The sequence below is a fragment of the Chiloscyllium plagiosum genome, chromosome 31, assembly GCF_004010195.1.
Source record: "Chiloscyllium plagiosum isolate BGI_BamShark_2017 chromosome 31, ASM401019v2, whole genome shotgun sequence".
Classification (NCBI taxonomy): domain Eukaryota; kingdom Metazoa; phylum Chordata; class Chondrichthyes; order Orectolobiformes; family Hemiscylliidae; genus Chiloscyllium; species Chiloscyllium plagiosum.
In genome coordinates this window covers 39167212-39179053 of record NC_057740.1, presented here as the reverse complement: position 1 = coordinate 39179053, position 11842 = coordinate 39167212, and the positions used below count along the sequence as shown (strand labels likewise).

The window sequence follows — 11842 nt, the reverse complement described above, 5'->3', positions numbered from 1 at the left end:
CCATTGGCTCATCTGGTCCAGATCCTGTTGTAATCTGAGGTAACCCTCTTCGCTGTCCACTACACCTCCAATTTTGGTGTCATCTGCAAACTTACTAACTGTACCTCTTATGCTCGCATCCAAATCATTTATGTAAATGACAAAAAGTAGCGGGTCCAGCACTGATCCTTGTAGCACTCCACTGGTCACAGGCCTCCAGTTTAAGCCAGTTTTGTATCCAAATGGCTAGTTCTCTCTTTATTCCATGAGATCCAACCTTGCTAATCAGTCTCCCATGGGGAACCTTGTCGAACGCCTTACTGAAGTCCATATAGCCCTGCTGATTTGATCTCTCCCAACCAAGTGGACTGTTCATAAAATACTAAATGCATGTACCTACAGTTCACTGTGCTTTTGATTGCTAACTAACTTAAAATAACGGAGAAAGGGCAACTAGAACTGGACTCAGAACCCTAGAAGAGGCTTCACCAACCTCAATAATGGCAAAGTCAATGTAGTGAGGGTGGAGGTGTGTCATATTCTTAAATTGTTGTGGTCTGTACTGAAGGTCCTTTTCCAATGCTGTTAGGTAAGGGTGCTCTGAAGTCTGAATCCAGTGACGATAATGCTAGATATATGATTCCATTGTAAAAACTCACCAAGGCTCCCTTGACAGCACTTTCAAAATGCACCACACTCTACCATCTAGAAGGATAAAGGCATCAGATACGTGGGAGCACCACTACTTGCTAGTTCCCCTCCAAGACACTCACTGTCTTGACTTTGAAATATATTGATGTACCTTCAAAGCTGCTGAGTCAAAATCCAAGAACTCCCTTCCCAACAGCAATGTGGGTGTAGATATATCTCATGAACTATGGTGGTTCAACGAGGCAGCTCATCACCAAAGGTATATAATACCTGCCCAGCTCTCATGCCACCTGTGAATAATAAAGAAAAAGACATGCTTTATCTGCATGAGTGTATGATTTAGAGAAGAACACGGTGTCAATGAAATTCCCATGCAGTTAATGCTCAGGTGATAGAGGTTGTGGATTGGGAGATTCTGTTGATGAAAGTATCCAACTTTTAAGGAATTGGAATTTTAAGGTTTGATTCGTGCATGGGTCAGTTCAAAACTAACTTTGGTTCATGTTTCCCACCTACAGGGCAACCTAGAAGAGAAAGTTCCTCTGTCCACCTCACCAATGAGAAGGATGGGGAGCAAGTCATCACACCGCTCAGTGGGAATGATCAGGATGGTTCAAAATTCAAAAGGGCTCATGAGGAGCTTTGGCTGCTAGACAGACAAAGTCATAAAACCGAGAAGCCATCTTCGACAGAAACAACTGAAATAACCACAGTCAGAAACGAAGAGAGCGATTCTTCAACCCAAGAGTTGGAAAGTTCCAGAAATATTGCCACAGTGACAAACAACTCAAGCACCAGTACTGTAGGTAGAACTTACTTAGAAATGGTCACTGAAGCTTCTGGAGATGTGATTCCCAGAGAGGATAAAGAATATCTTTCAGCAGTGACTAAGCACACAAATATTTATAGGAAATTGGGAATCTATGGTCAACACCAAGAAGGAAATAATTCTCAATCATCAAATATTAGCAACAAGGCATGGGAAGAGCAAACTGCTGTTTCATTGCTGCTACCAAACATCAGCAAGAACAGAATTCCTCCTGAGGAGAACAGAACTACAGGCAGTGATGAGGGTGAGAAGCCATTGGCTGTGGTAGGTGTTACACATGGGCTGAAGGCCCTTCAGCCTCACATTGTCACAGATCACCCGGGTGGAGAATTCTCTGAGCGGTCCTCAGTTCCAGTGAGACCCACGACAGGGTATGTAGGCCTCCTTCAAGAGGGAGCTGGCACCTTGGCAACTGGTGACCTTGGAGGAAGTGGCGATGGAGAAACGATTTTCCTAAACCAGCACCAGACCGGTTCAGATGCTGCAGAAAATCATTCAGGAACTCCATCTGGACATGAGAGTGATCCAGAAGAAAGACAGACTTCAGCAGACAGTGTGCCAGACCCCCTCAAAGCTTCTGAGGAGGAACTCCAAGAGAGGACATTGGCTTTTGAGGGACATGTTAACAGTTTGACCCAGCCCACTCCACATTCCACAGCACTCATTGACACCTCAGTGCCAAAAGACAATGAAGAACATCTGACAGAAGAAACAGAGCTGACATATTTAATAATGCCAGAGAGGGAGACAGAGTCCCTGAATGGGTTGGATGGAAGTCAGCCACTTGGCAAACAAATGCCCAGCACTGTTCAGTCTTCTGTAGTGAATACAACAGATGGAAATGAAACAAGCAGTCAGCCACCTACAAAGAAACTGATGGCTTCAAATGAAATTGAGCAAACAATGAATAAACTGTCTGAAACAGAAAGAGAAGATATTATGTCAGTGACGGGTGCCTCAGGAATTGGATTATTATTACACGGAGAAAAATTCCCTGAGGCCCACAGAGACCACTCAAAATCAGTAACATTTGCTTCTGGCAGTGCAGTGCTTGCTACTACATCTACTGAGGTAGGACAGGGGCCATTACACTCAACAACGTCAAATGTTGTTAGGAATACAGAGATAGTGTTGACAAGTGTAACAGGAACGGTTGACAGGAAAGAAGGCACAGGAGTATCTGGCCTGAGTCCAACAGCCAAGTCAACTGCACACGTTGTCAAGGAAACTGAGGAAGCAATACCTGCAGTTACAGTCTCATCCATTACTCAAGATTCACACGCAGAATTGGAGCTTCCCAGAACAGTAGCCATCACAGCAGAACAGTCAATGGTGCCCACTGTCTTAGGCACAGTCGGGTTAGCAGAGGAAGAATTGCAGAGATTGGAGAGGCCAGAGAGAGCTGGTGAAGACACTGCTTTCACAGAAAGCCCTGCGCTGTTCACTTCCATTCCTTTTCCCACCCCGTTGCACAATCTGAACTTATCTCATCATGAATCCACAACTGTTGATGATAGCATGGAGCACATGATTCCGTCTGTGCCTCACGATGCTGAAACTCTGCCCTCAGAAACATGGATATCTTCACCATATGAAGAAGCTGATGGATCGGGGGCAGCAGAGCAGATGTTAGTCACCACTGACCAAATGGCTGAAGATCCGACCGGGTCAGCCTTGGAGCAAGAGAAAGAAAGTTCAGCAGTAACTCCATCCATTGTTAGCCTCAATGACTTGGACGAAGAACTGGTCTTTCCAATAACAGGTGAGGCTGAATGTATTTATTCATTTATTCACTGTCACTCGCAACAGATATAAATGCTGGGCCAAATATCAGACTCCAGCTAAAATATTGTGTCCATTTCTGAACAACTTCTGTGGAAAGAGAAGGGCCTTAGAAAGGGTTTGGTCTATTAGGAGTCTATGCAGTAAGGGTGGATGGAAAGGGCTTTCTCTGGTGGAATTCTGTATCATGAGAATAAGGTTTGTTTTTCCTGAATTGTGGAAGGTGCTAGCAAGCACTGCCTGCAGGTATGGTGAGGCATTCAAGAGGGGCATTGGATGATTATTTGGATAGAACTGGTGTGTAGGGATATGGGGAAAAGGCAGGAGATTGGCACTGGGGGATAGAACCAATGCTGGCAGAATGGGCTGAATGGCCTTATTCTGCATTGTTACAATGTGAATCTTTTTGATGGGCATGGTTTGGAAAAGCAGTCAGACTCACTACGATGCACTACGGTGTTTTCGTTTAGCTGCAATATCGCATCCAGTGCTAATCACAACATGTTAGATTAGATTAGATTAGATTAGATTACAGTGTGGAAACAGGCCCTTCGGCCCAACAAGTCCACACCGACCCGCCGAAGCGAAACCCACCCATACCCCTACATTTACCCCTTACCTAACACTACGAGCAATTTAGCATGGCCAATTCACCTAACCTGCACATCTTTGGACTGTGGGAGGAAACCGGAGCACCCGGAGGAAACCCACGCAGACACGGGGAGAACATGCAAACTCCACACAGTCAGTCGCCTGAGTCGGGAATTGAACCCGGGTCTCTGGCGCTGTGAGGCAGCAGTGCTAACCACTGTGCCACCGTGCCGCCCACCAATGTTAGGGAAAACAAAAAACAAAACGAGAGAACTGTGGATACTGACAATCAGAAACAGAAACAGAAACAGAAGTTGCTGGAAAAGCTCAGCAGGTCTGGCAGCATCTATGGAGAGAGATCAGAGTTAACATTTTCGGTTGAGTGATCCTTCTTCAGAACTCCTTTCCTGTCCTGACATTAGGGAGGATGTCTAGGCTGTGGAGAAGAGTATAAAAGAGAATTACTTAGAGCTCTTGTGGTACTGTGGTAGTGAGTTCGTGGGGTCAGAAGGTCTGGGTTCAAGTTCCACCTGTGATGGTGGTGTTGAATGATGTGTACAAGCAGGTTGATTCGAACATGTAGGAGAGAATTACTAGATTCCATCCGTTACCTTAATCCTGTTACCTTGGACTAATGATGCTACCGCCATAGTGTTTCCTGATTTATTCTATCACAGGGCAGGTTAAGAGCGCAGGGAAAGAAGTAGCAGATGGAATATGAAGTGGGAAATTGTGAGGCTTTACACTTTGGTTGGAGGAATAAGGGGGTAAACTATTTTCTAAATGGGGAAATGGCTTCAGAAATCTGAAGCACAAAGAGACTTGTTGGTTCTCGATCAGGATCCTCCTCAGGTTAACATGCAAATTCAGTGAGAAAGGCAAATGCAATGCTAGCATTCCTTTTGAGAGGGCTAGAATACCAGACAGAGATGTACTGCTGAGGCTGTATAAGGCTATGGTCAGACTATATTTGGAATATTGTGAGCAGTTTTGGTCCCATATCGAAGGAAGGCTGCACCTTGGAGGGGGTCCAGAGGAGGTTTATAAGAATGATCATGAGGATGGGGCTTGTCATACGAGGAGCGATTGAGGTCTCTGGATCTGTACTCCATAGGGTTTAAAAGGATGAGGGGGGGATCTGACTGTAACTTACAGAATACTGAGGGGCGTGGACATGGAGACAATGTTTCCACTCGCAGGAGAGACTAGGACCCGAGGGCACAGCCTCAGAGTGAAGGGACAACTCTTTAGAACTGAGACGAGGAGGAATTTCTTCAGCCAAAGGGTGGAACTCATTGCCACAGAGGACTGTGGAAGCGAAGTCATTGAATGTATTTAAGACAGGTCCTTGATTAGTAAGGGGATCAAGGGTTACAGGGAGAAGGGAGGAGAATGGGATTGGGAAGCGTATCAGCCATGATTGAATGGTGAAGCACCTCCAATGGGGGCCGAATAGTCTAATACCGCCCCTATATCTTGTGGTCTTACTATAATCATATGGTCTATCAGAACCTATCAGGATGTGAAAACAGTAATGGTATTGCTCCTTATTGTTCCCTCATTAATGCCTTAAGAAATTGGAACAGGTGTAGGCCATTCGGTCCCTTGAGCCTGCTTCGATAGGATCATGGTTGATCTGACATTCTTTACACCCACTTTCATGCCTTTTCCCTGTATCCTTGACTCCCTGACCGATCAGGAATCTCTCTATCTCAGCCTTAAATATGCGCAAGGACACTGCACTCACAGCTCTCTGAATCCCAAAGACTCTGAACTCCATGAAAGAAGAATTTCTTCCTCATCTCAGTTTTAAATTGCCATCCCTTTATTCTGAGGCTACGCTGTCTGGTCCAAGATTCTCTCACAAGGGGACACATGCTCTCAGCATTTACCCTGTCAAGCCCCTTAACAATCCGATATATTTCAATGAGATCACCTCTCGGTCTTCTAAACTCCAGTGAGTAGAGTCCCAACCTGTTCAGCCTTTGATCACAAGACCAGCCCTCCTTACTGGGGATCATCCTAGAGAACCTTCTCAGTGATTATGTACTGAGACTACACAGATTGGTGTTGTCCTCTGGGAATCTCTCTGATCTTGGGGTGATGGGGTGGTACGATGGCTCAATGGTTAGCACTGCTGCCTCACAGCGCCAGGGACCCGAGTTCAATTCCAGCCTCGGGTGACTGTCTGTGTGGAGTTTGCACATTCTCCCCGTGTTTGAGAGGGCTTCCTCCAGGTGCTCCAGTTTCCTCCCACTGTCCAAAGATGTGCACTTTAGGTGAATTGGTCATGCTCATTCAGGGATGTGTAGGTTAGGAGCATTAGGGGTAAATACAGTATGGGGTAGGAGAATGGGTCTAGGTGTGTTACTGTTCGGAAGGTCATTGTGGACTTGTTGGGCTAAAGGGCCTGTTCCCATAATGTAGGGATTCAATGATTCTTGGTACATAGCTATATGCCCAAGTCCCTGATAGTTCTCCCGTGCATTGCTTAAATTCATTAATCCATACAGCAATGGAGGAGGCCATTCAGCCCATCATAGCTGTGCAAGCACTTTGAAAGAGCAACTCAAGCAGCTCACCTCATAAAACTGGTTGTAACAAGCAGCAGAAGACTAACTCATAGCAAAGTGCCCATTGATTTCTCCTCCCATCAGTTTCTATTTCCCATTGGTCTGGGAGATCTTGCTGTGCAATTTAGTTTCAAACCAGAGACAGAAATATCTGGGAGGGGCTAGAGAAGTAGTTGGTTAGCTTGCTCCCCTGCCGCTATGTGAAGTGACCCGACAAGAGTGAGCCTGTCCTGGCGATGAAGCACTGTGCAGCGCCACATTAATGCAGAGTCAGACTGTCATCATAACGTGTGGTGAGAGGAGGGGAAATGCCACCTTCTGTAGCTTCCAGCTGTTAATGGCAGAGCCAGAACTCCATAGTGGGCAAGACCATGACGGCAGGCAAGCCCCCAGGCTGAGGCCGGATAATGCCCTAGATCCAGACCAGGGAGGAAGGTGTGGGGGGCGTCGGAGGGTTTGGGGGTGTGAGGACAAGGCCACCTTGAGGTGCAGGATAGGGAGAGGGAGGTCTGCCCGGGTTTAAACTATCGGCTGGTCTGGGGCAACCGGGCAAGGTAGGAGCCCTCCAAAGATAGGAGCCCCTTCATTCTGCAATTTTACAAACTGGTAAAAGCATGGGCTACTCACTCCCGCCTACCTGCCCATGCCAAGCATGTTATGGTATAGGCAGTGCAATATTGGGGTCAGTCCTTAATTATTTATTTAGAAACAGTGGAGATGCTGCCAATTTCGCTGCCAGTGCACTGAGCTCAGAGGTGCAGGGGAAGCTGATGGTTTGGGCTCCCACCCTGTTTACACGTGGCCCCTCCTGAGACAATCCAAGAATCATAGAATCCCTCCAGTGTGGAAGCAGGCCATTCAGCCCATCAAGTCTGCACTGACCCTCCAAACAGTATCCCACCCAGACCCACATGCCCCCCTACCCTAACCCTATAACCCTGCATTTCCCATGGTTAATCTACCTAGTCTGCGGATCCCTGGACACTATGGGGCAATTTAGCATGGCCAATCCACCCTAACCTGCACATCTTTGGACTGCGGGAGGAAACAGGAGCACTAAGAGGAGACCAATCCAGACACAAGGAGAATGTGTACACTCCAGACAGACAGTCGCCCTAGGATAGAATTGAACCTAGGTGCCTGGCGCTGTGAGGCAACAGTGCTAACCACTGTGCCACCATACCACCCCTGAAATCACTCCATGGAGCATATAATATCCAGCCCCAGAGAAATGAGACAGCAAAATGTGACTGAGAATCAGGACATCCGTGAATCCGTTGAAACCTCTGATTTGCCAGCTCTGTCTCTTTGATCTCTGTTATCAATCTCACAATTTAATTTTCACAGGATTAAGAGGTTTCAAGTGCTTTTAGTTTCAGCCATTGATTCTTCAAAGAGTCTTGATGACTGACAGTTTTATAGTGAAAAGGAGGCATTTTAAGAAATTGGAAAGTTATCACTTACCATCTTTGTGTTTTACAAATTACAGTGCTGCTGTTGTGTTCTCTGCTTTTCTACAGGGTATGGTGAATGAGCATGGAAATGCTGTAGTTTGGTGTTGAGGAGACATGAGCTGTCATAAGGGCTGAGTGGGGAGGAGCATGGTTTAGTGTGGGGGAGGTGCTGGAGCAGGCATAAGGCTGTGGGGATGTAGGATATAATCTCGCAGTGGAACAGTAGGCAATATAATGGTGAGTGGGATATAGTTTGGTCTGGGCAAATGTAGGGCTATGCTGATGGGTGCAGGGTATTAGGTCGAATGGATAGGGCATGGGGACAGCAAGAGTTGGTAAGGGATATGTGAAGGGTGAGGACTTTATGGCTTTTTTATTTTGTTAAAATTAGTACAGAGTTCAACTACTCACAAACATACTTCCTCTATCAATGTTCGAACCTGGTGTCACTGAGCCATCATGTCTTAAGTTGCCTTACTTTTTTTTAACCCTCTTTTTAGTCTTTATAATGTCCTGCATGGTAGGTCAAAGCCTTTCATCCAGTTGGTGTCATGACTCAAACACACAGCCTGAAATTCTCAGAACCTCTTGTCCTCACTCTGCTGAAGTTTGCAGGATTTCAGAAACCAAGATTGTTGTCATATAGTAAATTATTAAGAGGACTGTACTAATGACCAAGAGACCAGGCTGATGTTCTAGTGACATGGGTTTTGTAGCAGGGCAGGTGGTGACATTTGAATATAATACAATCAAAGGTCAGCTCAGTGTTTAGCACTGCTGCCTCACAGCACTAGGGTCCCAGGTTCGATTCCACCCTTGGGTTACCGTCTGTGTGGAGTTTGTACATTCTCCCTGTGTCTGTGTTGATTTCCTCTGAGTGCTCTGGTTTCCTCCCACATTCCAAAGATGTACAGGTGAGGTGGGTTAGCTATGAGAAATGCAGGCTTACAGGGATGGGGTGGGTCTGGGTGGGATGCTCTTCAGAGGGTCGGTGTGGACGCGATGGGCCAAATGGACTGTTTCCATGCTGTAAGGATTCTAGAATTAAATGAAGTTATTCTAATGGTGACTTCTGGGAAAGCAAACCAATCCAGTAAATTAATGTCCCTTTAGGGAGGGAAATCTGCCATCCTTACCTGGTCTGGTCTACATGTGACTCCACACCCACAGCAATGAGGTTGACTTTTAACTGCCCTGTGAAATGACTCACCTGAAACGTTGACTTCTCCACCTCCTGATGCTGCCTGGCTTGCTGTGTTCTTCCAGCCTCCTGCTTGTCAACCTTGGATTCCAGCATCAGCAATTTGTTTGTCTCTAACTCTAAAATGACCCAGCAATCCATTCTGTTCTTGGGCAATTGGGTAATAAATACTGGCCTTGAAAATGATGCCCAAAACCCTTATAAGAATAAAGAAAAAAAAACTCTACAAGGGTTTGTCCTTGTTAGAAATGGATTTGATATTCATGGATTTGTGCACTCGTGAGGTTGGCCCTGGATATGATTTTCTCTCCACCATTGTCTCTATGGAATGCATGGTACTTGTGGATCCATTGGGATGGATAGGGGATTTCCATTCTATTACTATCCACAGGAGAGCCAAACCCCATTCCCCATGGAGAAATAGAGTATGAAGGCAGGGAGGTGTTGCTGCAACTGTGCAATGCATTAGTGAGACTGTACGTGGAGTATCGCAAACTGGGTTGGTCCCCTTACTTGAGGAGGGATGTAGCTACATTGGGGGCAGTTCAGAGAAGGTTCACTTGATTGATTCGGAGAGGAAGCGTTGGTTTTATGAAGAGAGATTGAGCAGTTTAAGTCGAGAATGAGAGCACATCTAATTGAAGTGTGCAAGATACTAAAGGAGTTGACAAATTGGACGCAGAGAGGATGTTTCCCACTGTGGGCATTCTGGAACAAGAGATCATAGTATTAGGTAGAATTCACCGCGGCAGAGTGTGGCGGATGCCGGGAGATTGAGTAAATTTAAGAAGGAGATGGATGGATTTTTAATAAGTAACTGGTTGAAAGTCATGGAGAGAGGGCACGAAGTGGAGTTGAGGCTGAGATGAGAACAGCCATGATGGTATTAAATGGCAGAGCAGGCTCAGTGGGCTGAATGGCGTCCTCCTGCTCTGAGTTTTTGTGTTCTTATGAGATGTTCTGGTTTCATTCTCCCTCCCAGACATGAGTGCTATAGTAATTCTCACTAAAGCTTAGCCCCTCACAACTTACCCTTCTCTGACCAGCCTTCAAGATCTCTGCACCAATTCTGGCCTCTTACAGATTTCGGATTTTCATTGCTGCACATTTGATGGGGCTGCGCTTCAGCTGCTTGGTTTCTAGCACTGAAATCCCTTCTCTGCCTCTCGGCTCTCCTTTAGACCTTCCTGAAGACCTCTGTGTATGACCACCCTTCCAGAAGCCTGTCCTAATACCTCTTCAGGCTGAGTTATTCCAGCGTTCTCTGTGTTTGTTTCTGATTTCTCTTCAGTGCTTGATAATACCCTTGTGAATGGTGGTGGGTGCCTGGAACACGTTGCCAACAGAGGTGGTAGAGGCTGGCATAATGGTGTCATTTAAGGTGTATCTTGACAGATACATGAATCGGCAGGGAGCAGAGAGATACAGAGCCTTAGAAAATAGGCGGCAGGTTTAGATAGAGGATCTGGACCGGTACAGGCTTGGAGGGCCGAAGGGCCTGTTCCTGTGCTGTAATTTTCTTTATTCTTTTTTGAAGCACCTTGGGATGTCTTACGACAGAAAAGGTGCTATGTAAAGGCAGGCAGTTGTAGATCTATGTCTTCACGATTACTTGATTTAAAAAAAATGCCTTCAACAAATTGATGTGACAGAAATTGACTGCCAAGCAATTCAAACAAGACATTGTGATTAATAGCGGTGAGAAACCCTCACCAAGGTCAGTCAAAGAGAAATTCTCCGGGCCATCTTTCTCCAGGACTTTCATCCCTCAGCCTTGCCCATCTGTCTATCAATGCAGGCCTGGATATTTAATGTCATTTTGTTCATGACCCTCAGGCCTGTTGTCCGTTGAATGCTCTCAGGTTCCTTATGAGACTTGCTGTCAAGCTGTGATAGATGCAGGGCAATTATAATGTAAATCAGAAGAGATGGCAGATACGGTGGGAATGAGAGGAAAGACGTTGGCTTCTAATGCATTTATGAACTTTTACATAAATCTACGCCGCATTCCCTGTTTCGACAGCCTCAGTCTTTTTCCTGCTCCTCCAAACACAATCAAGCCACAATTGGTTCAGTGTTTGCAGAGCAAGAATAAGTTAAAATGATCTTATCACCGATGAAAGAGGAATGTAATTATTTCGGTGTCTGACACCTTAATTTGCCGTGAAGAAATAGATGTCACAGGGACACCCGGCTTGTGCGTTACAATGGAAAGCAAACAGTGCACCGTGAGCAGTGAAACCACACAGAAATACAATATTTCACACTGACTTCAAGCATCAGGAGAAAGAGGAGCGAAGATTGTAGCAACCAACACACTGTGGCATCAAATACAAAAGGGTAAAATTGACATTTTCATAAACCCAAGGGTGGAGTCTTCAGCTCCCTTGAGTTGGCGAGTAGGGAGAATCATGACATAAGTTGGCCCCAGAGAAAAAACTCCCCTCTTCTCCCCAATCCTGTACGGACAAGAAAATCCATGGGTGACTTTCGAGATGTTTTTCTGATCAGCCAGTCCAGACGTGTTATTACATAGAATATGGAACAGTACAGCACAGGAACGGGGCCCTTCGGCCCATCATGTTGTGCTGAATACAATACCAAATTAACCAATTCCCTTCTGCCTGCCCTTGGTCCATGTTGCTCCAGTCTATGTATATCCATGTGCTTATCTAAACGTCCCTTAACCCCCCCTATCAGATCTGTCTCCAACTCCACCCCTGCCAGACTCTGTGTAAAAAACATGACCCTCACATCTCCTTTGAACTTTCTCCCTCTCACC

General features: G+C 45.9%; 1 protein-coding gene across 2 annotated transcripts in view; it reads left to right on the top strand.

Annotated features, from left to right (window-relative positions):
- Positions 1–11842, top strand: part of LOC122565446 (neurocan core protein-like) — a 251842-nt gene that overhangs the window by 179997 nt on the left and 60003 nt on the right. For both annotated transcript variants that reach the window (XM_043721435.1, XM_043721436.1), the window contains exon 8: positions 1149–3221. In XM_043721435.1, the coding sequence (XP_043577370.1) occupies positions 1149–3221 (2073 nt within the window). The remainder of the gene's footprint in view (positions 1–1148; positions 3222–11842) is intronic.